The 25,141-nt window shown below is 42.5% G+C and overlaps 1 protein-coding gene across 1 annotated transcript in view; it reads right to left on the bottom strand.

Annotated features, from left to right (window-relative positions):
- klhdc8b (kelch domain containing 8B) overlaps nucleotides 1–23,440 on the bottom strand; it is a 104,264-nt gene extending 80,824 nt beyond the window's left edge. The window contains exon 1 of the mRNA XM_036988215.1: nucleotides 21,065–23,440. Within this exon, the coding sequence (XP_036844110.1) occupies nucleotides 21,065–21,455 (391 nt within the window). The 5' untranslated portion in view covers nucleotides 21,456–23,440. The remainder of the gene's footprint in view (nucleotides 1–21,064) is intronic.
- Nucleotides 23,441–25,141: the final 1,701 nt, after the last annotated feature.

Genomic DNA, 25,141 nt, shown 5'->3' with positions numbered 1-25,141 from the left:
TACTTTCGCAAGGCACTGTATGCCTCCTGTAAGACCCTATGATCTGTGAACAGTACTTGATACATCTTGGTGCCATTATACTCTTTATAGTGTGTTCTAAAATATAGTGTATGTCTTGATTATGAAATACACGGCAGTGTATAGTAATCAATTGAGGCTAGGAATCTAAGCACTAGGCTCATATCATTAGGCCACTGGACTTCTAAAATCTGTCTTCACAGCAGAGCGTTTTCATCCAGTATCAGCAATCAAATGAGCAAAGTGAAGAATAAGGTGTTGCATAATTGCTATTGTTATGAGTGTTACCTTGTTAACTTTTCATATTTGTCATGATTATTTTGTGACATGATTTAACATGGAGTAGAGATATTCAGCGGACCCTCTCATTGACTTCAAGCATGTTACAGTTTGTCTAGAGAAAACAACGCTTTTCCAACAGTAAAATACAAACCACACAAACCATTTAAGGCACATTTGGGACATGCTGCTAAATTGAGTTACTAAATGAAGCATTCATAAACTATACTGAACAAAAATATAAACGCAACATGCAACAATTTCAAAGTTATAGTTCATATAAGGAAATCAGTCAATGTAAATAAATTCATTCGGCCCTTATCTATGGATTTCACATGACTGGAAAAAATATGTGCATCTGCTGGTCACAGATAACTTTAAAAAAAGCTAGGGGCGTGAATCTGAAAACCAGTCAGTATCTGGTCTGACCAACCGTTTGAGTTGATCAGTCTTTTGTTTGTGGCCTGCGGAATGTTGTCTCACTCCTCTTCAACGGCTGTGAGAAGTTGCTTTATATTGGCGGGAACTGGAACATGCTGTTGTACACGTCAATCCAGAGCATCCCAAACATGCTCAATGTCTGGTGAGTATGCAGGCCATGGAAGAACTGGGACATTTTCAGCTTCCAGAAATTTTGTACAGGTCCTTGCGTCATGGGCTGTGCAAAAGCCCCGCCTTATCTCAGCTCACTGGTCACCATAGCAACACCCACCCGTAGCATGCGCTCCAGCAGGTATATTGCACTGGTCATCCCCAAAGCCAACATTTCATTTGGCCACCTTTCCTTCCAGTTCTCTGCTGCCAATGACTGGAACGAATTGCAAAAATCTCTGAAGCTGGAGTCTCATATCTCCCTCTCTAACTTTAAGCATCAGCTGTCAGAGCAGCTTACCGATCACTGCACCTGTACACAGCCTATCTATAAATAGCCCACCCAACTACCCCATATTATTACTTACCCTCTTGCTCTTTTGCACCCCAGTGTGGAAGAACTTGACTGGCCTGCACAGAGCCCTGACCTCAACCCCATCGAAAACCTTTGTGATGAATCGGAACGCAGACTGTGAGCCAGGCCTAATCGCCCAACATCAGTGCCCGACCTCACTAATGCTGTTGTGGCTGAATGGAAGCAAGTCCCCGCAACAATGATACAACATCTAGTGAAAAGCCTTCCCAGAGAGTGGATGCTGTTACAGCAGCAAATGGGGGACCAACTCCATATTAATGCCCATGATTTTGGAATGAGATGTTGGACAAGCAGGTGTCCACATACTTTTGGTCATGTAGAGTAATTCTGTCACAGTGCTTCAGAAACAGAAATGAAAGGGAATATGTTTAGAGAAGAGTCAGGGCTGAGCCAAGGGCAGTGGGGGATCGATGGCGACAGGACACAAAGGGTTCTGTGGGCAGGGCCCTCGGTGTAAAATTGTTTGGTGGGAGCTGGCGTGAAAGCACTGGGCTGTCTGCTAACTAATGACATGTCACTGTGAGGATCTATGGAGGGAGAAGGAGGGGACGACGAGAAGGGAGAAAGATAGAAATAAGGAGGTAGGGAGAGGGCAGAGAGAAAAGAGGACAACAAAGAGAGAGAGAGAGATAATTGAGAGAACATTGAGAAAGAGAGCAACAGATAGAATGACAGAATAAGAGAGAGATGGGTCAGATGACTCAGGAGTGCTGTCTAATTCACCTCATTAATGAGAATGTTCCCGTCATTCTGCCAATTTGTCTGCCCCTGCTTCAACAGCATAACGACAGCCGTCTCACATTTCCTCTTCCTGCTCACAGCACCACTCCAGACTCTAACAGCCATGGATGCCGCCACTGCTCTCATCTCCTTTCTCCCAGTCTAACAGAGCATCCTCTCACCTCAGAGAAACGAGGCAGACAGAGAAACGAGGCAGACAGAGAAAGAGCAGCCACAGGCAATTTCCTGAGACACACACAGAATAAAAACTACAATACACACCAAACCCAATAGAGCAGATTTCATAAGAGAGCAACAATTCTCCAATTCTCCTAGATAAGCTGAGAGGGCTGTGTGAGAGAGAGAGAGAGAGAGAGAGAAAGAAAGATCATCCCGACTATCCCAACAAGTGAGCGACACATTCTCTCCTCTCTCTGAAATTAATCAGCTTATAGTTTGGGGTGTCTGGGTGTCATCCTTGACTTCAGGAGGAGAAAAGCAAGGGGTGTTGACAGCTTGTGGGTGGCTCCCATCACTGCCATCCCCCTGCCTCTCTCTGCTGAATTACAGAAAGCAGCTTTCCCTGCCACTCCAGTTGTTTACTTTTCTCATTCCCTCTCCTGACATGGAGATTGCCACCAAGGCACCTTCTGCTCCTGAGGTTTCCGGGGTTGGTTTCCTTCATTTGCAATGCAGATGAGTCTGAGGAGGAGATGAGCACATCTGACACCTATATAGCTAGATCTGAGGCTAACACTAAAGTCTCCTGTGATGCACCACTCAATGTGTGCTCTGGGTGGAGTTTGAATGGGTGGAGAACAGCTATGAAGCTAAAAAGCTCTGATCTAAATGTGAACACTGAAAGATTAGCCCATCAACATCTACAGGTGAAGGGTGTGGGAGTGATTTCATGTATTTTCCACTGCTTTTTAACACTAAAGCCAAGAGATTTTCAGCAAGAGATTAAACTTCATACTTGAGATAAGAGTAGGTAACCCAGACTCAGGATGATAAAGTTAACAGACCAGTCTCCTGCTACCTCTGAGACTCGGTCCCTGATTAAAGCATGTGTGCAGTTTATCAAACAGTTTGGATCAGAGCAGAGGATGTCTACCGCAGCTACTCAGAGTCAGGATCAAAAGAGAGCAGGGAGTTGGAAGGGCTGGGCTCTTTCTGGCTGACTGCCATCAACTTGCTCATGTCCACCAAGGACAAGGTCTCTGAAGTACTGGTCAGTAACGACTAGAGTCTAGACTGGAGTAGTTGGTCAATACTGACTAGTCACTGGAGCACTAATAATCTCTACAGCGCTAGGAGGTGCTAGATTAGATTATTGGTCTAAGGCAGGCCTAGGCAAATTTACTCCATGGAGGACCACATTTGAATATATTTTTGCCACCGCGGGCCATGATCATATTGCAGGATTACACATAATGTGTTGACAGACATACACTACCGTTCAGAAGTTTGGGGTCACTTAGAAATGTCCTTGTTGTTTTAATAAAAGGACATTTTTTGTCAAATTGATCAAATTGATCAGAAATACAGTGTAGACATTGTTAAAGTTGTAAATTACTATTGTAACTGGAAACGGCTGATTGTTAATGGAATATCTACATAGGCATACAGAGGCCCATTGTCAGCAACCATCACTCCTGTGTTCCAATGGTACATTGTGTTAGCTAATCCAAGTTTATCATTTAAAAAGATAATTGATCATGAAAAAATAATTTTGCAATTGTGTTAGCACAGCTGAAAACTGTTGTCCTGATTAAAGAAGCAATAAAACTGGCCAAGTACATTAGACTGTCTACTTTGAGAAACAGACGCCTCACAAGTCCTCAACTGGCAGCTTCATTAAATAGTACCCGCAAACACCAGTTTCAACGTCAACAGTGAAGAGGTGACTCTGGGATGCTGGCCATCTAGGCAGAGTTCCTCTGTCCTGTGTCTGTGTTCTTTTGCTCATCTAACCAGAAATGTGTGGAGTGGTTGAAAAACGAGTTTTAATGACTCCAACCTATGTGTATGTAAACTTCCGACTTCAACTGTACATAGGTTGACCCAAACAGTACAAACATCTTCTGAGCATGACTCCTAATCTTTGTAAAGTTTTGTTCATCGAGAGATGCATAGAACCTCATCAGTGACATTGTTTTGAATAGTTCTCCAATCACTGCATCAGACTGAAGGTCGATAAGCTCAAGTTGCAGGTCAGTGGGAGCGTTATCCACATTGAAGGTGAAAGGAGAGGAAACCAACAGCATGTCATTTTCCAACACTTTGAAATCCTCAAAATGATGATAAAACTCACAGTTCAAAGCACGCAGCAGCATCATCTGATAAGGAACAGACTAGTAGTGTCGGAAGGTGGGTGAGATTGTTGCCTTTTACTTGGAGGGCCAGGAGGAGTAATTTTCCCTTGAAGGCTTTGACAAGGCTGAACATCTCATGTGCAAAAAAAGGTACTTCCCTTGTACTTTGGAATTCAGTTCATTCATGAGGGCCATGATGTCCACGGTGAAGGCAAAGTCAGCCAACCATCCTTTATCTTGTAGTTGAGGGAAATCCACATGTTTTCCTTTCATTTGCAAAAACTCAGCAATTTTCGACATAAGGTCCCACATCTTTTTAAGCACCTTCCCCAAACTTAGCCATCTCACGTTTGTGTGGTAGGGGAGATCTGCATGACCTGACTCTGTCTCTTCCAACAGTGAGATAAACTACCTGTGGTTTAAAGATTTTGCTCTTATGAGGTTTACCACTTTAGTGACTGTATCCACAACATGGCTCATTTTCAGAACACATTTACAGAGCACCTCCTGTTGAATAATACAATTTTCTGATCTGGGTTCAGCTCTGCTACTTGATCTCGTATCCTTTTCAAAAGGCCAACCGTTTTTTCCTGTCAAGTTTGGGCACCCATCAGTGGTCACACTGAATACCTTTTCAAAACTCAGTCCCAGCTTTGCCACACACTTATTAACCTCCTCCAATAAATATGTCCCTGTGGCTGTGCTCTTCATTGACTGCACTGAAGCAAGCTCATCTGTAATTTCAAAGTCTGGGGTTATGCCTCGTAAGAATATCAACAACTGCGCCATGTCACGTGCATCTCTGCTCTCATCCACGGACATACTCACATTCTCTGCAATGTTCTCAACATCTGTTTCTCTTGACAAGGAAACATTTTCAAACAGCTCTTTCTTTTCGGGGCAAAGTGTTGCTGCAGAGTCAATTAAACATTCTTTAATGAATTCGCCCTCAGCAAATTACTTGCTTTTTTTTTTTTTGCTAAGCAATTTTGTGGAACAGTACATAGCTAGCTCTCGCAATTTCGTTGTTTGCTGAATGCAGTTTTGTGAAAAGTCCTTGCTGATTTTGCAACTGAGAAACTGAGAAACTCTTTCGATGCTCTTGCCCTCTGCCCAGAAGACATATTCCTATATTTCTCTGCATCCTTCATCTGGAAGTGTTGGGACAAGTTGTAGTCTTTCAAGACAGCGATGCTCTCTTTGCACACTAAGCACAGAGCTTTCCCTGATACCTCAATAAAGAAATATTTCGATGTCCACTCTTGCTGGAACACCCAAAATTCATTTTCTACTTTCCTTACCTTTGAAAAAAAAATTCTTGCTCAAATAGGGGGAGGCTTGCAAACCGAAGAACACCATCCCAACCGTGAAGCACGGGAGTGGCAGCATCATGTTATGGGGGTGCTATGCTGCAGGAGGGACTGGCGCACTTCACAAAATAGATGGCATCATGAGTAAAGAAAATGATGTGGATATATTGAAGCAACATCTCAAGACATCAGTTAAAGCTTGGTCACAAATGGGTCTTCCAAATGGACAATGACCCCAAGCATACTTCCAAAGTTGTGGCAAAATGGCTTAAGGACAACAATGTCAATGTATTGGAGTGGCCATCACAAAGCCCTGACCTCAATCCTATAGAACATTTGTGGGCAGAACTGAAAAAGTGTGTGCGAGCAAGGAGGCCTACAAACCTGACCTGACCTGTTACACCAGTTCTGCCAGGAGGAATCGGCCAAAATTTACCCAACTTATTGTGGGAAGCTTGTGGAAGGCTACCTGAAACGTTTTACCCAAGTTAAACAATTGAAAGGCAATACTATCAAATACCAATTGAGTGTATGTAAACTTCTGATCCACTGGGAATGTGATGAAAGAAATAAAAGCTGAAATAAATCATTCTCTCTACTCTTATTCTGACATTTCACATTCTTAAAATAAAGTGGTGATCCTAACTGACCTAAGACAGGGAATTTTTACTAGGATTAAATGTCAGGATTTGTGAAAAACTGAGTTTAAATGTATTTGGCTAAGGTGTATGTAAACTTCCGACTTCAACTGTAAATCATTACACAAAGGTGAGTATTCTTTGGGCTTTTAATTTGAATAACAAATACATTTTAGAAAACTTTACTATTGCAAATTCTTTATGTGATCTGAGCATGATGCCGCGGGCCGTATTGAATCAGGTCGCGGGTCTCATACGATCCCCGGGCTGGCCTTTGACCAGGCCTGGTCTAAGGGGTAGAAGAAAAAAAAAACTTATTTGTGTGGAAGCAGCATCACTCTTTTATTGTTCAAATAAAATGTCCCCTCTGGGACAATAAAGTGCCCTAGCTCAATGAATTGGCAGCAACACAAAGAACTTCGGCCATGCCATTACACACTAACTACTCCATTTCAGCGGTGGTCTAAACAAAATAAAGGGAACAAATCAAGTCTGTCTTCACAACAAATGAAGACTTTTACTGTGGAGAGAACATGCTGCTCAGAATTACTTCCCAAAGACAGGAAAATGGTTCAACATATCCATGAGGGACGACACTTTCTTTCTTTCATCTTTCACCACTATTACATTATTCATTTGATGAGCTTCTCTTGGGCAAAACCACTCTCTGTAGATTTCACATAGTCTTGTATTTATTCCATTTACAAAACCTTATCTTCTCAGTGGCCGACTTGTGAGGCAATCTGGCTGCAAGTAACCTTATGTGCTTTAATTAAAAAAATTATACTACATTTTTTTTTACCTTTATTTAACTAGGTAAGTCCGTTAAGAACAAATTCTTATTTACAATGACGGCCTACTGGGGAACAGTGGGGGCAGAACAACAGATTTTTACCTTGTCAGCTCAGGGATTCGATCCAGCAACCTTTCAGTTACTGGCCCAACACTCTAACCACGAGGCTACTTGCTGACCCAAGAGTAATAGCCAGCTCGGCACTCCCTCTTGTCAGTTCCAACATATACATTCTAACATACAGGCTGAATATAACTGGCACAGCCAGTAAATGTATACACTTCTGAGATGTCTTCTATGCCTTACTCATATGCCCCCCCACCCTACTAACCTTCCATTAGCAACCGCTTTGCATAGAAACAGACATCGCCATAGTAACTAAAGTAAAAGGAAAAGCTGCCTGTGTTTTGATAAGTGGGTAACTATTAGTGATGGTAGCAAATTATAGTGAGTCAACATGTTTTCAGAACCTTTATGTCCCTGACTGATCAAAACTTGGTTTCTCGTGCTCTCTCGTCTCTCTGCAGCAGACATATAGTGAGCAATATGTTTGGGACATTAAATCGCTATCAAATCGCAGTATCGAATCGCAATAGATATAGAATAGTGAGAATCACAATACATATCGTATCGACACCTAAGTATTGTAATAATATCGTATTGTGAGGTCACTGGCAATTCCAAGCCCGAGTCACTATGTGATTACAAAGTTAAAAAACAGAAACAAGTTTTTGCTCTATGGTATCGTATTGTATGGCTCTACATTACTTTGTGACAAAGTCCTTGGAGGATCTGTATAGTCTGTGACATCAGGGAGGACATTAGTTGGAGAAGGTGAAGGACAGATGGCAGGACAGAGGTGACAGAGGGATGGATTCATCTTCGTTTCTCCTTCAGCCTCTCATCACTTAATGGTAGATTTCAGATCGAGTGGTGTGCCAGTGAAGGCATTAGCTGAATTGCTAATGAAACTTCGCCATGTAGGGCCCACCGCAATCCTCCCTCTGCTTCCGAACACCCTTCAGCCAAGTGAAATAAATGAGAGAAACGCAGCTCGGAGGAGTAGAGGGTAGAGGGAGAGAGACACAGAGGGAGAACATGAGAGGGGGTTGAAATGTGTGGGTGAAAATAGATTTTGGAAAGTTATTTTCTGCAGAAGCATGAGGCAGACATAACTAATGAGAAACTACTGTAGCTTTGAAATAACATTTCAAATGTGTTCTGCAATCTTCATGTGCTCAGGAAACAGACACCAACAGGACACTGGACTGCATGCTGGATTGAACTTCCTTTCAGTGTAATTCTGTTGAAATCACTATGAACATTTGTGTGTTTTGGGGGACTTGGTGCTTAGAGAAAGGGATTGAGGAGTGGGGCAGGAGGGTTGGTGACAGGGGCGGGGTGCTGGTCAGAGTGAAACAGATTAAATCAGCAGATGATCTCAATAAGCTGTCTTAATGAGACATTCATCCATATTCATATCTTAGTTGCTAATTCTCAACTCCAGGGGGTATTTGCTTCTTATCATTTTGCGTGTGCGTGTGTGTGTGTGTGTGTGTGTGTGTGTGTGTGTGTGAGCCGCTATGTTGGTTGAAAGGAATACTGGATGGTGATATTGGCTATGCTCTGTGCATCCACATCATAAAGCCCTGTGGCTTTATCTATTCAAGCAGAGAGGAGGAAGAGGAGAGAGAGAACATAGGAAACATCCAACTTTCTTGGACCAGAGCTCCTTCCTGTAGCTGGCCATCAATCTATTATGTAGCTTATAAAGCAGGCATGGATTCTACTTGAAAGCAGTGATCCTCATTCCTACTCCTGGAAAGCTTTAATACTGCATGTTTTGTCCCAGCTCAGCAGTGAAACATCTGATTCAAGTCTTACCTGCTAATATCAGCCTATTAGTAATCATTGCATACAGAATACACTAATAGACAGGAGAATCGGCCTCTGTGAGAGAAGTCGGCCCCTCAGATTTATTTGTGGCTCCCACCCCCATCAATGTTGCCCATGCCTGAACTAGACATTAAGCAGTGGCAGATGAGGACCAACCTGTCTGACTTGACCTTGTTCTGTAACCAGAATATCTAGTGGCATGAAGGTCAAGTATTGACTACATTATCGAACAATAGGTTCATCTTCTGCACTACTGATTGATACACTTGAGTTTACTGTGTGTAGGCCTACTTTTAATGTAAGGTGTCCTTGAGTGTTCTGAAAGTCGTCTGCCTTGCAAAATGCATTTTGCTTTAATGATTATTACTGTTACTATATGTCCTGTCAGATGAATCACCAGACAGACCCTTTTTATATCAATAACACAACTACAGTATGCAGATACAGTATATAGAAGTAGGTTCACAGAGAACTAAATCTCTATGCAAATCTATAGAATCTTTCATGACTTGTATGGGTGCTAAAACTGGCATTTATTGGTAAGCACCCTGTTTTCATAATAGTTTTACTACGGTTGTTGCAACAGTGTCTGATCTCAAGATCTCATAATATGTTAAACAGTTGGCCCTCGAGGACAGGTTTTCCTACGGATACTTCCCATCCCATTTACTTTAGGGGATTTTCAGGCTCAGTAGTCTACAGTTGATTGGTTTACATTACGGATAATTGGTAATTCTATAGCGGGCCTCAACTCACAGGCCTAGAGACTGCATGTTGCACACTAGGCAAATCACATTTCAGGCAACTCATATTAAAATCAGCACAACTCTTCATCCCAACACAACAGTTTTATTCTCAATACTAAGATACCTGCTACTTCCTATTCTACAGCATATGCTCCCGGCCCCCAGACAAGGCGGTTTCTCTCTGCATTGACGTTTTGGTAAGGCTATCTTCTTACTGTTTTCTTATGGTTTCCTTCAAATGGCGCATTCACAACTCCTATCACTTTTATTCCTTCACGTGATCTAGGTTTTTTCTGATCTGGTCTTTTCACCCCAATCAATCACAACAGCTTCACTCTTAAGCATTCTAAATCGGGTTCCTGGTGTACTATCATAACAGCTCGAACTACCACTCAATCCTTTCTCATGCTTTAGGCTAATATATCTTCACGCTCGACCCTGTTCTGCTCATCATTCTTTTCTCATCTTCAACCCTCATCTGTTTCACTTCTCAAGTAACACAAAGGTGTTTTCTTTCACCTCAACGCCTTCTGCAATATGTCCCTATTGCTTTGTATTACTGCATGCATGACTGGGTTTGAAGCAAAGCAAACGTCCCATTATATCATACAAATCGCATTACAGCGTACATGGTTGGGTTCTACGTAAAAGCATACATAGCATTTTGTCTAAACACATCAGCAAATGTTTGATTCTGGTGCCAGCGTGCCATGCTTTATTTACAAAGTTCATATAATACTTATCCAATTACACTCATGCATATAGCGGTGGCAATCACTCATCATTGCACCTTCTCAAATTGTAACAACGCAAGGGACTCAGCAGATCAACATTGGGCCGGGACTCTTGGCAGGTGCCCATATCTTCCCGCAATTTGCTATGCACTATTGGGGTCAACACTAAGCTAGCATTTGATGTTAATTATATTAGGTACAGTACCAGTCAAAAGTTTGGACACACCTACTCATTCAAGGGTTTTTCTTTATTTTGACTATTTTCAACATTGTAGAATGATAGTGAAGACATCAAAACTATGAAATAACACATGCGGAATCATGTAGTAACCAAAAAAGTGTTTAACAAATCAAAATAGCCACCCTTTGCCTTGATGACAGCTTTGCACACTCTTGGAATTCTCTCAACCAGCTTCATGAGGAATGCTTTTCCAACAGTCTTGAAGGAGTTCCCACATATGCTGAGCACTTGTTGGCTGCTTTTCTTTCACTCTGTGGTCCAACTCATCCCAAACCATCTCAACCGGGTTGATGTCGGGTGATTGTGGAGGCCAGGTCATCTGATACAGCATTCCATCACTCTCCATCTTGCTAAAATAGCCCTTACACAGCCTGTGGTTTGGGTCAATGTTCTGTTGAAAAACAAATTATAGTCCCGCTAAGTGCAACCAGATGGGATGGCGTATCGCTGCAGAGTACTGTGGTCCCCATGCTGGTTTAGTGAGCCTTGAATTTTAAATAAATCACAGACACCAGCAAAGCACCCCCACACCATCACACCTCCATGGTTCACGGTGGGAACCACACATGCGGAGATCATCCGTTCACCTACTCTGCTTCTCACAAAGACACGGTGGTTGGAACCAAAAATATCAAATTTGGACTCATCAGACCAAAGGACAGATTTCCACCAGTCTAACGTCCATTGCTTGTGTTTCTTGGCCCAAGCAAGTCTCTTCTTCTTATTGGTGTCCTTTAGCAGTGGTTTCTTTGCAGAAATTTGACCATGAAGACAGTTGATGTTGAGATGTGTTTGTTACTTGAACTCTGTGGAGCATTTATTTGGTCTGCAATCTGAGGTGCAGTTAACTCTAATGAATGTATCCTGTGCAGCAGAGGTAGCTCTGGGTCTTCCATTCCTGTGGCGGTCATCAGCCAGTTTCATCATAGCACGTGACGGTTTTAGCGACTGCACTTGAAGAACATTTCAAAGTTCTTAAAATTTTCCCCGATTGACTAACATTCATGTCAAACCTCTTAGGGATTGGACCCTTTGTTTCAATTTTCACCTAAAATGACATACCCAAATCTAACTGCCTGTAGCTCATGACCTGAAGCAAGGATATGCATATTCTTGATAGCATTTGAAAGAAAACACTTTGAAGTTTGTGGAAATGTTAAATTAATGTAGGAGAATATAACACATTAGATCTGGTAAAAGATAATACAAAGAAAAAACATGTGTTTTTATTTTTTGTACCATCATCTTTGAAATGCAAGAGAAAGACCATAAAGTATTATTCCAGCCCAGGTGCAATTTAGATTTGGCCACTACATGGCAGCAGTGTATGTGCAAAGTTTTAGACTGATCCAATGAACCATTGCATATCTGTTCAAAATGTTGTATCAAGACTGCCCAAATGTGCCTAATTGGTTTATTAATACATTTTCAAGTTCATAATTGTGCACTCTCCTCAAACAATAGCATGGTATTCTTTCACTGTAATAGCTACTGTAAATTGGACAGTGCAGTTAGATTAAAAATAATTTAAGCTTTCTTCCCAATATAGAAGATAGTAAAAATAAAGAAAAATTCTGCAATGAGTAAGTGTGTTCAAACTTTTGACTGGTACTGTATGTTGCATAATGGAATGCGTGGTTGGGTAGATGTACAGTGGGGCAAAAAAGTATTCAGTCAGCCACCAATTGTGCAAGTTCTCCCACTTAAAAAGATGAGAGAGGCCTGTAATTGTCATAATAGGTACACTACAACTATGACAGACAAAATGAGAAATCCAGAAAATCACATTGGAGGATTTTTTATGAATTTATTTGCAAACTATGGTGGAAAATAAGTATTTGGTCACCTACAAACCAGCAAGATTTCTGCTTTGATGCCAGCTGTCCAGCAAAGGGCTATGTGTCATCAGCACTTGGTTCCGAGGAGCATTCCACAGAGACGAGGCCATACCCCAAACTATTTCATAAAATTCCATATTGCATTCTGCCGCTGTTCGTTCAGTTAAGCCTGTACTCGATTGAAGTGTGACTGGAGGGAATAGGTTGTGCAGGATGAAGCTACAATCCTAAAGATGAAACTGCCTATGAGAATGTAATGTTCTATTAGCAAATCAGCATTATCCTATTAGGCTATGATTTCAGTTAATGGTAATACATATCCCTAGAGAAAGGAATAGTGGGTTGTTTAAGTCACTGTGAATATGAAGGTGTGCTGAGAGGTTCAACAAAGTGACGAATAGGGAGGTAATTATACAGTGTGTTCTGGATCTGTCAGCTTGACACTCCTTCCCACCCTGGACAATAGGGTCTCTCTGTCTCCGGCAAAGGCAACCTGTCGGACTCTTGCTGTCTACTCTACAGTACAGAAACACAGCATAGTCATCCCAAAACCCTCCCCTCTCCCGTGGGTGGAGGAAACTTCCTTGTCCGGAAAGTGAAGTGAGCCTGAGAAACTGCTCTACACAGCCTGCTGTCTGCTGCCAGGCTTAAGACACTAAGCTAGCAAACTTTCTCTTTGTGGCGGGTTTATTTAATTGTCTCCCTCCCTGACATCACATCAGCCACAGCAAAGCCCTGGCTTTTCTAATATACTATGAGTGGCTTTACTGTGTGTGAGAGTTTGTCAGGATGGGGCAGCCAGCCGCTAAAGATAAGAGAAAGGGAGAGACTCCATGTTTCATTAAATTTGACCTAATCTATATACAGCACTATCTATTTGCCAAAGTAATGAAATTCTACAAGTTTTTAGTCACAGTGGATCAGCTTTCAAACACAGTGCAGTAGCATTCAGAATCTGTGCAACAAACAATTACATCTCATGGGAATGGTGTACTTTGTTTTTTCCCAGAATAGCAGTACAAATAGCTTCAGCAGCATAAATTGAATGTTTTCCTGTGAAGGTACAGTGTACAGACAGACTATCAGACATGGGAGGCTGGTGGGCGGTGGGACAGAGTATAGGCAGGAGGGCTTCACACACAACACACACTACTGGGCACAGGGATAATGAGCTCCGATGTGACTCGTGAAAGAACCTAAACCGACTCCATTACTGCTGCAGGCAGATACGCATTTCTGAAAGCCCGAAAAACACCCCCGTTTGTACACCGCGTTAGTGAGTGTGTGTCTGTGTGTTGCTCTCCTATTCAGCGCAGGTTCCTCTGATCCCCATGGTCAAACAAAAACACTGACGCACACTGGGGTCACACTCGCAAAATAAAATCAAACGGCCATTACACAATAACACTGAGAGAAGGAGACTAATGGCTTGGAGGCCTCAACGGGTTTCATTCAACTGTGTGTGTGTGTGTGTGTGTGTGTGTGTGTGTGTGTGTGTGTGTGTGTGTGTGTGTGTGTGTGTGTGTGTGTGTGTGTGTGTGTGTGTTCCTACATTATCTGGACCCCAAAGTACTAACATTTCACCTGAATATCATGAAAAGGGTAGTCTGGACCTTTATCAGGTCCTGAATTTGTTCAAATGTTTAAGGCATAGATTTAGGGTTTTGGAGTTAATGTTAGGTTTAGGGTTATGTTTAAAGTTAGGTTTAGGGTTTTGGGGGTTAAGTTTAGGTTAAGGTTGGGGTAAGGGTTCAGGAAAATATGATCTTTAATGGTCAAACATTTTTACACCACAAAAAGTCCTGAAATTTCACAAAAACAAAGTATGTGTTTATGTGTGTGTATATATGACTATGTGCATGCATATTAAGCATGCCTTAAAAGTCCTGCTGTGCTTAAAAACGTAAGTATGAAACAGTGTTTTCAGGCTGAAAGATATAAAGACCATCAAATTGTTAATTCATTACAATCTCTTTTGTATTGTTGAGTGTCCTAGGGGACAGTGCCATAGTGGGTTCATGTCCTGTTGGGTTTGCTATCTGATTGAGACAGGAGGGTAGCTAATAGCGCTGTAATCTCTGTCTATTTTTTCTTAGAAGAGAAATTCTACCATTTCCTGTCTCACTTCTTTGTGTTTGGATGTTGTTGTTGTTCACATAATAGTGACACTGCAGCTGCAGAACATAGATACAAACAAGTCATGAAAACGTTCGATGTGTTCAGATCAACCCAAAAAAACGGCTATTAGCATATCATACAAAGTGTTTCAGAGACCCTGCTTGCTCTGGAACTATTTTGCATAATACATTATTCTCTAGCAAGACCTGAAGCTTGGTGCGACCAAACGAGGACATAAAAGACTATTTAAGTGAGCCAAGCTCTTGGAAGTAATTGGCAGAGGAAGTTCTGAGACATGGTTGTAATAAAACCTAAGGAGATGACAACACAGTGGAACTGCTTTTTAATCAGGCAAGTAGCAGGTCAGCCAACAGGGAAGGCTTGACAGCCCATCAAAAGACTACAGCCACTATTTGGAATAATCTTAGATATGAAGCACATATTAAGTAGAAAGGGAAATTTACCAGGCTTGTTCCTGCTAAATGTGAAATTAAAAGCTTAAACCTCCATTGGCAAGACATGGGGGGCTGTGGTAACGGAGCTGGTTGAACAGGAGGAAAAAACAGGAGGAAAAAACAGGAGAAGACCGATTCAGTTCAGAGGAGGAGAGGAGAAGAAGGCAGGGCCTAACCCCAGCCATGCATGCCATTCACAAAACCGACAGAAACAGCAACAGAAGAGAAGAGGGAATCAAAGGTTGGCACGGTGCTCTCTGGTTTGTGTCACTACAGTTAAAAATGATGCTGTTGTGCTCTCTGGGTTGTGTCACCATGGTTAAAAACGATGCTGTTGTGCTCTCTGGGTTGTGTCACCACAGTTAAAAATGATGCTGTTGTGCTCTCTGGGTTGTGTCACCACGGTTAAAAACAGTGCTGTTGTGCTCTCTGGGTTGTGTCACCACAGTTAAAAATTATGCTGTTGTGCTCTCTGGGTTGTGTCACCACGGTTAAAAATGATGCTGTTGTGCTCTCTGGGTTGCTCTTCGCCCCAACACACACACACTCTCACACATCTAAATACAAACATACACACACACACACACACACTTGTTGCTAAGCAACAGCAATGCTCGCTTGATCAGTTGACTGCACGACCAAGAGTGTGAGTGAAGGAGTGAGAAGGAAAATGGTTAAAGAGAGAAAAACAGAGTTTGATAAGAGGAGTGAGAGATGGGGAAGAGGTGGGTAAGAATACAACTGTCTATTCTGCATGATGTGATGTGCTGAGGGGCTGAGGGGCTAGCCTCAGAGCCAACTGTCACTCAGCTGTCAGAGAGACATCAAGAAGTATCAGTGGAGAAGCTGATAGGTTGGGAAGTTTAGAGCACAAGTCAGAGACCAGAGGGGTACACTACAAAGCAAAATCAATGAGTTAGCCAGCTAATTTTGATAAGCAACCAGAAATAACTATTGATTTTATGGTTAAAATCATAGCTCAACTTAAATATGTAATTCGTTTGTTAAATTAATTAGACCATGCCCATTTCAAGTTTATCTTTCTACAAAATAATATCACAAATATTCTGACGAGTTAGCTCGCTAATCCTGCTTTGTAGTATACCCCTCTGGTTTATCTTACCACACACAGCTTACAGCTGCCAGTCCACACAGCACAGGAAGCCATGACTACCTCACTGACACAGTAGGAGCTCTACTGAGACAGCAAATGAAATAGAGTACTGTTGAAACAGAGCTACTGCTCCGCATAGTTCACCTTTACACTCAATACTTTACAGAATTCAATGATAATCCATTTAGCCATATCCTGTCTCAAAGGTACTTGTTGCCTGATTTGTGAAAACAGCATTAGATGCCATTGAAACGGAAAACTCTACAATTCATTATTTGTACACCGGGATGTTTTAGCTTGCACCTGTAACCAAGATGTTATGTCATGCCAGACAGTCAATTAAACATGCCATGTAATGTCTGTGGATGAAGATAAGGTGTATGTCAAGGCTGATATTGGACATGCTTTGGGACAGAGCAGGAGTCAGGTATGCTCTCTGTCTACTGTCTCAACTGATAACTCATTGGCATCCTCTCACATCACACCCGATGTCAACATCACACTCTAACACACAGAGACTAATTGACATATTCCAGAATGAGGCCATCTCTCAGCCAGCTGTGTGACACCCCTATCAAACACTTGTGATGAATCATTAAAAACAAAACAAACAAGAGGGGGAAGTCAGTCACAAAGGCCTGAAAAGGTAACAGAAGTATATTTCCATAAGCTTTACCAGTGATTATTCACAGAGTTTAAAACCATAATCGCTCCCACTCATAGTACACTGAGAGTGTTTTAACAAAGTTCCACTCTCTCTTGAACCCAGGGATACTTGTGGAACCCAGAGGCCTAAAGTAGAAGCATGTTCACATTCAGACAGCTGTGCATAAACAAACTGAAACCGCCTACAGAAAACACAATGGAAACAACACTTCACCTATGCTGAACAAAGTCACTTGTCTACCTGTGCCGTTTCCTATCTTCAGTATGACTCTATATTATGACCTTGAAAGGTCATAGTGATGCAGCCGTCTGGTAAGTAGTAATGTAAACAGAGAGCAACAGGAAACTGCAGAGGAGCACTTAAAGCTAAACATCCATATATCTTCTCTCTCCAGCAGCTCTTCAAACTGCATAAGCATACAGTACTAGTCAAACGTTTGGACACACCTAGTCATTACACGGTTTTTCTTTATTTGTACTATTTTCTACATTGTAGAATACTAGTGAAGACATCAAAACTATGAAATAACACATATGGGATCATGTAGTAACCAAAAAAGTGTTAAACAAATCAAAATATATTTTGCATTTGAGATTCTTCAAATTAGCCACCCTTTGCCTTGATGACAGCTTTGCACACTCTTGGCATTCTCTCAACCAGCTTCATGAGGTAGTCATGAAGTTGCTTGCAAGTTTAGTAGATGGCTGTACTAGTTGCCATGGTCACCTAACAAAAAAGCTTGCTAGCTAGTCAAACCATCAGTCCTCCTAAATATTAGCTTGCTAACTATTCATGAAAATCGATTTCAACAATGGCAATAATGTTTTAACCTTTTCACCTGTGAGCTCTAATGGCGTGAGTCGTTTTATGCAGGTGATGTCAGAATGCACTCACTGTTCCAAAATGTAATCGTTTCGCAACAGGACAATTAACACGCGCTGCCTGCTACTTATCTATAGGCTATGTTTCAATTTAAAATTATTTTCTAAGAATTTGTATTTTCTAATAACAGTTTGAATTTAGGTGTGTTCCGCCTCCTCATTAATTCACATAGAAATATACCCTTTCAATCTAGGGTTGCTGACCAAGCCGGCTGGTCGTTCTATCGGTTCCGTTGCCAGAGACAAGACCCAGTCATTCAGTCTTTTTGTTCTGTATCTATGGACGCGACCCAGTCATTAGTTCTAAATGTTCCATTGCCATACTGGCTGGCAATGTTCTTATCCCTTGCTTTCTAGGTAGCCAACTACAGCTAACTTACAGTCATGTCAAAAAGTGCAGCCAGAATAACAGCAAAGTAGCTGCACTTGCATTTGTTTAAGCTGTTTTCTAGAGACATTTATTTGTATACATCCATCACAATGAGCTAATGAGGCATGATTTCGCCTGTGATAAATGTGCTCACTCATCAGGACACTGTTGGTCAGAGGATCTAGCCAACAACACAGCTAACACAATCACTTCAAACTGAAGCTGGAAAGGCCGCTAACTAGCTGCACTTCGTTTCCATTGACCTTTTTTCAATTGACATTTCGTTGTATATATCCATACAAATGATGCCAGCTGATTCATGATTTCGCTGCCTTTGTTTCGTTCCGACATGTTCATTACTACGAGACAGCTGGAGATTGAATTTGAATATTGAAACAATGTTGCAAATGTCGGAAACAGAAAGCAAGGTATGTACAAATCTCCGCTGTTGAAAACAAAATGTTAGTCTAAAAGAAATGTGAGATAATGTAGTGGAGATCAGGTTTATAAATTACCTGGCTGGGCTGACGAGACAGTGGATTGAGCAGTCAGATGGAACAGAGTATATAGGCATTTTAACATCATAGATTTAGCCGGTGGTAAATGGTGGAATAGACACCATTTACGGTTTTAACTAATCAGCATTCACGATTAGACCCTATAGACCACGACATATCAGCTCTGTAGAATTCATTGGTGATAGTTCATCCTTAAATGTTCTGTTTGAGCTGCTTTTGAAAGCAAAAGTTGAATTGAAAACATTCCTACCAGCAAATTAACACATTTCCAGTGGCAAATGTGCTAAATTATAACCCTGGTATGAAAGGGATAATCAACTCAGGGCTCTATGCGTTTTCTGGAAAATAATGCAACTCAGTGGAAGGTCAGTTCCACTCTGCGTGTCGTGGAACACACCTTCCGGGTCCTTCATTATTTTCCATAGAACGCAGAGCCCCTCATTGATTATCCCTTAGAATGCCCTTCAAGCCAATCAGAAACAAGTATTCAACAACGCCGTGGTATAAAGAATGTTTATGCCTCATATCTGTTCTGACCTTTTCGAAGAAAGTAAAAACATAAGAAATCATGTGTCGTTATTAATGATACCTTCTTATCAAATGTACAAGTTAAAATGACAGTATGCGTATGTGTCTGCTGTCTACCTTTCCTTTTTAAAGATCTATATAGTGTATTTACAGTAACAGTCAACATTTTGGACACACCTACTCATTGCAGGGTTTTTCTTTATTTTTAATATTTTCTACATTGTACAATAATAGTGAAGTCATCAAAACTATGAAATAACACATATGGAATCATGTAGTAACCAAAAAAGTGTTTAGCAAATCAAAATATATTTTGTATTTGAGATTCTTCAAAGTAGCCACCCTTTCCTTGATGACAGCATTGCACACTCTTGGAATTCTCTCAACCAGCTTCATGAGGTAGTCACCTGGAATGCATTTCAATTAACAGGTGTGCCTTAAATTTGTGGAATTTCTTTCCTTCTTAATGCGTTTGAGCCAATCAGCTGTGTTGAGACAAGGTAGGGGTGGTTTACAGAAGATAGCCCTATTTGGTAAAAGACCAGGTCCATATTATGACAAGAACAGCTCAAATAAACGAAGAGAAATGACAGTCCATCATTACTTTAAGACATGAAGGTCAGTCAATGCGGAACATTTCAAAAACGTTGAAGTTTCTTCAGGTGCAGTCACAAAAACCATCAAGCCCTATGATGAAACTGACTGTCATGATGACTGCCACAGGAACGGAAGACCCAGAGTTAACTCTGCTAAAGAGGATAAGTTCATAAGAGTTACCAAGCTCAGAAATTGCCGCCCAAATAAATGCTTCACAGAGTTCAAGTAACAGACACATCTCACCATCAACTATTCAGAGGAGACTGTGCAAATCAGTCCTTCAAGGTTGAATTGCTGCAAAGAAACCACTACTTAAGGACACTAATAAGAAGAAGAGATTTTTGGTTCCAACCACCGAATAGTTGAACGGCTGATCTCCGCGTGTGTGGTTCCCACTGTGAAGCATGGAGGAGGTGGTGTGATGGTGTGGGGGTGCTTTGCTGGTGACACTGTCTGTGATTTATTTAGAATTTAAGGCACACTTAACCAGCATGGCTACCACAGCATTCTGCAGCGATATGCCATCCCATCTGGTTTGCGCATAGTGGAACTATCATTTGTTTTTCAACAGGCCAACGACCTAACACACCTCCAGGCTGTGTAAGGGCTATTTGACCAAGAAGGAGAGTGATGGAGTGCTGTATCAGATGACCTGGCCTCCACAATCACCTGACCTCAACCCAATTGAGATGGTTTGGTATGAGTTGGACCACAGAGTGAAGGAAAAGCAGCCAACAAGTGCTCAGCATATGTGGGAACTCCTTCAAGAACTTCAAGCATTCCAGGTGAAGCTGGTTGAGAGAATGCCAACAGTGTGCAAAGCAGTCATCAAGGCAAAGGGTGGCTATTTTGATTCATTTAACACTTTTTTGGTTACTACATGATTCCATATGTGTTATTTCATAGTTTTGATGTCTTCACTAGTATTCTACAATGTATAAAATAGTAAAAAATAAAGAAAAACCCTGCAATGAGTAGGTGTGTCCAAACTTTTGACTGGTGCTGTACAAAACTTGAGACAACTCTCAGATGACAGGGAAAGGGGAAATGGTTTACTTAATCAGGATGAGGTATTCTTCTAAACCACAGCTCGAGACAACAACTAAACGCTCCTCAATATGCATAACAGTCTTAAAGGTCTTAGTGACACTAGTTAATTAGAACTAAAGAGAACCTGCTCCTGAGAGAACTTGTCAGGGCGGTGGAAAACCTTTCCCAGTACAATTCACAGTTCAATTATTAAACTGCAGAGTGAGAGGGTTGGAGCTCAACATTATACTATCCTGTTGCAGCAGTAGTACAGTATGAGGTGGACTCTTACCTTTCTCTAATGAGGTGATGCCCATGGAGGGTTGTCCTAGGCTGGCCTTCCTCTCCCACTTGCCCTCGTCAGGGTTGTAGACCTCCACGGAGGACAGGGGGCTCTGCTGGCCATCCATGCCCCCCATTACCATCACCTGACCCCCCAGGGCCACCGCTGATGCCCCCGCACGGGCTGTAGGGAGTGGAGGTAACTGGGTCCATGTCTGGCTCTCTATGTCCAGCACCTCGGCAGTGTCTAGTGGCAGGCCTGTCTCACTGCAGCCCCCGAGCACATAGAGCAGGCCGTCATGGAACACAGGGGTGCAGTAGACCCTGCACGTGGACATGGGGGGGAACACTTCCCAGTACAGGGACTTGACTAGGCTCACTGCCATCTCGAGTATAGGCATCTCTCCTGAGGCTGACGAAGGTGATGGGTCATTACATCCACGGACGGGTGGGGGGACAAACAAAAACACAACAAACAGAGAAGCAAGGGCACTGCGGATCAACCTCCGGTCTTTCTGCTCTGCTACCTGATCCCCTGTCTCAAGTGAGAGAGGGAACGTGACAGAGAAAGAGAGAGGCTACTTCAGCACTTTGCCAAATGCCTCTACCACCCAATGTTGTATTAATGAATTTGTTGATGTTTTAAAGCAGGGTTGCCATCTGCCCTTTTTTCTCATTTTACTCCATTCAAGGGCCTTTATTTTGGCAAAAAAATCACCACAGTTGATTGTTGTGCAGCTGTGCGCTGCTCTCTAGAGAGGAATACACTAAAACAAGGTTTTTTGAAGGCTTCCTATAGCGAACACACGCAGAAGGTGTGCCCGGCTTTATGCACAATCCCTGTGAAGTGTTAGCGTCAAGTGGAAGATGGAGCTGGATCAAACAACGAAGGAGAAAAACCTACAGGGTGTGACCTTCACGGTAATGATAATTCATGATAATCCACTGCAATGACTTGGAAGGAACCTGCATTCACATTCTCAGCCAAAGGCAATTATCCTGGGCTTCAGCAGTTATTTGAATCTGGTGAAGAGGGTAAAAACCAAAACCGAACAAAGGCTTCAAATGAAAACTGCCTCCAAGTATAATAGGAATAAGCTCTTGAGGTCAGACAGAAAGTTTCTAATTAGACCAAAACACTCAATTCCAGAAGGCAGCTGTCAGGGCCCAACTGGGGCTGAGGAGTAACTTCTGTTCCCCTGAGACACAGTGAGGCTCTCACAGAGATTCCTGGCCTGTGGAAAATAAAAGAGCCAGCCCTGTGACCCTGTGGACGATTCAGCCGTGGGCAGCCGGCGCCGTGACATTTACAGCCAAGGCCAATGACAGGGGGTACTGGGGGGTGGGGGGGTGGAGGTCTAGGACAGCACGATCCACACACCAGCAGTACACCAAAGGTCCCTGCTTTCACTGGGGCTCTCAGGGTTCGGGTCGCACCGACTGAATGTCTAATTGGTACACAAGCATCGTTAATTAGAAGAACAGAGAGAGCATGTGACAGAAATGGGTGTTGTGGAAAAGGAGAAAAAGAGAATGAATGGGGAGGAGGAGAGAAATTGAGAGAGGGCAAAGTGAAGTAGACAGGTGAAAAAGAAAGATAGAGAGAAAACAGACAGATAGACAGATATGGGGAGATGTAGAGCAATCGTTAGAGGCCCGGAGGTCTGACGCTGGCTGAGTGCAGGAAGGGGTTTCTCCACCCAGAGAGAAAAGATGGACAGATATCTCTTCAGAGAGACCCTGTGTTTTTACAGTTCAGGAAGGATCAGGTCTTCTTCTGCAGAGCCTCTTATAAGTCCACAGGTGTATCTTCCACTAGCTCTAACACACCACCCACTGGGCACACACTGGTTGAATTAATGTTGCTTCCACGTCATTCCAATGAAATTAGGTTGAACCAACGTGGAAAAGACATTGAATTGACATCTGTGCCCAGTGGGCACACTCCAAGATGGGCCTCTCCTCTTTACCTCTTCTGATAGGGCTTGTTGTTAGGTTACAATGTACCAATGTATCCCTGCAGCAGAGTACTAGATTTGTGTTAGTTCCTGAAAGTGTTCAGTAGAAACACACCAGATGGGCCGAGTCAGCTGAAGGAATGCAGGCTCAAAACTAGAACAGTTCCCACAGGATCGATTCCAAGAGGCCAGAGATGCTAGCAAACGCTTCCCCCCCCCCCCTCGTAATCAGAGTAGGTGGATTTGAAATTAAGGATGAAAAGTGTAAAAGGATGCACACTTGTTGGTATTCCAGGGGCAGGAATCTGACTCTCCCGGTAGTCTCCTGAAGCTCTTCCTCAGTGGTAGGTGTAGTCCAGGGGTGATTGGAGGAGAAGCGGGGAGTTGTGTTGTGGCAGAAAAGGTCCTGGAGGAGCTTCCCTAAGCTCTTACTCCTGCAGGAGAGTAAATCAAACAAGACAGAACAAGAGAAAAACAATCAATTAACTTGCAGGTAAACCGTGGAGAGATAAAAAGAGGGAGAGAGATAGAATGAGAGAGAAAGAGAGCACCAGTAATTGAGTGCCTCCTCAGGTGGGACTACCTGTCATGTAATTAAATCAAGCTAAACAAATCCCAACAGAACGAACCACAGTGGAATAAACTCCCTTGACGACAACAGTCAGATGCACTTTTATGATTTCCCCACACAGATTGAAAAAGACATCAAAACACAATAGTAACGGGAAATAGTCTTGACTTCGTTCGTTGGTACATATTTGTTGCAACAATGTTCACGTGCCACTATATTTCCCGGTGGAGTGGGTCCTGGATATCACTGTTGGTTTTTTCACAAACCTTTTGAGCTGCTGTGTGTGACCTACTAGATAGATTGTCTTTGATGTGTCTCAATAGTTGAATTCAAAGCACTTGACTCTGCAGGCTCAGTCAAGGCCACTGATACTGAGATCAGTACCATGACAACAACACTACCATTATGCCTTTTATATCTGCCTGGCTCACTTAACATCTATTTATATGTCAGTTCATTTTACTCTTCAAAAAGAATATGTACTGTATATTATTACCGAAGAAATGTAATGTAAACAGTATCTTTAAAATGGTAGCTATTGCATTAAGAATCCCAGAGACTGTGGCGTGTGGAGTATGTATGGTACATTGGTTTGGATGTGCAAATGCCAAACTTTGAGGGTCTTTAATGTGTAAATTCACCCTTTCAGGACTATACTCCTTTTGTTATCTTCGGAGCCCTTTCCCTCTCTCTTTTCATCCCTTTCTTTCCCTTCCTCCTTGGGCCGGCTGTGAACTCCCCCTCTCTCTTTGAGCAGACAGACAGCAGATAGAGACCCTCTGAAACGGGGAGACAGTGAAAGAGAGACAGTGAAAGAGACAGGGAGAGAGATAGCTAGAGACAGAGGCAGGCTTCAGACCCAGAGAAGTCACACTTCCAACCGCTGAAACCCCATCAGACCCCAGCAGGGCTGCTCAGCTGCATATGATGTCAATGCCACAGTAATAAGCTGCGAGGCGACCCATACGGCGGGCCCATACGACGGGCCCATACGGCGGGCCCATACGACGGGCCCATACGACGGGCCCATACGACAGGCCCAGCATACCCCTGGGCCCCTCCTGAGCATCACATCAAACTCATTCAGTCGCGCATGCAGTTGATATTTTACCACTAGTACGGTTTTGTCAGGAGTACTCGACTCATATTTAGAAGGGAGCTTAGGTATTCACACAAAAGACAATAGTCAATAGCCAGGATTGTGAAACAAATATGCATATTAATCTTGGTTCTGATTAACATTATCAATATGTACATTTGAATTGAGTTAAATGTTGAACTAATGATTAACTAATTGATGTGTATCTGAATTGCAGAGTGACTTGTTAATCAGGGGATCTCTAAGTGAACCAGTATTATGAATCTCTTATTATTACTATTATGAGTCAGAATCTGGTCAACAGTATAAGCCATAATAATGTGCTATTGTTCATGTTGCCTCAGCCCTTGAAACCTCTTGTAGGCTACAGCAGGAGTACAGGTCTTACTAAGTAGCCTCAGGAGGAGGATGTGTTTCACTTCCTGCCATAGCCACAGAAAGTAGGGGTGCTGAGGCAGC

The sequence above is a fragment of the Oncorhynchus mykiss genome, chromosome 9, assembly GCF_013265735.2.
Source record: "Oncorhynchus mykiss isolate Arlee chromosome 9, USDA_OmykA_1.1, whole genome shotgun sequence".
NCBI lineage: Eukaryota > Metazoa > Chordata > Actinopteri > Salmoniformes > Salmonidae > Oncorhynchus > Oncorhynchus mykiss.
The sequence above is the reverse complement of the archived record's forward strand: the minus strand, read 5'-3'. Positions and strand labels throughout refer to the sequence as shown.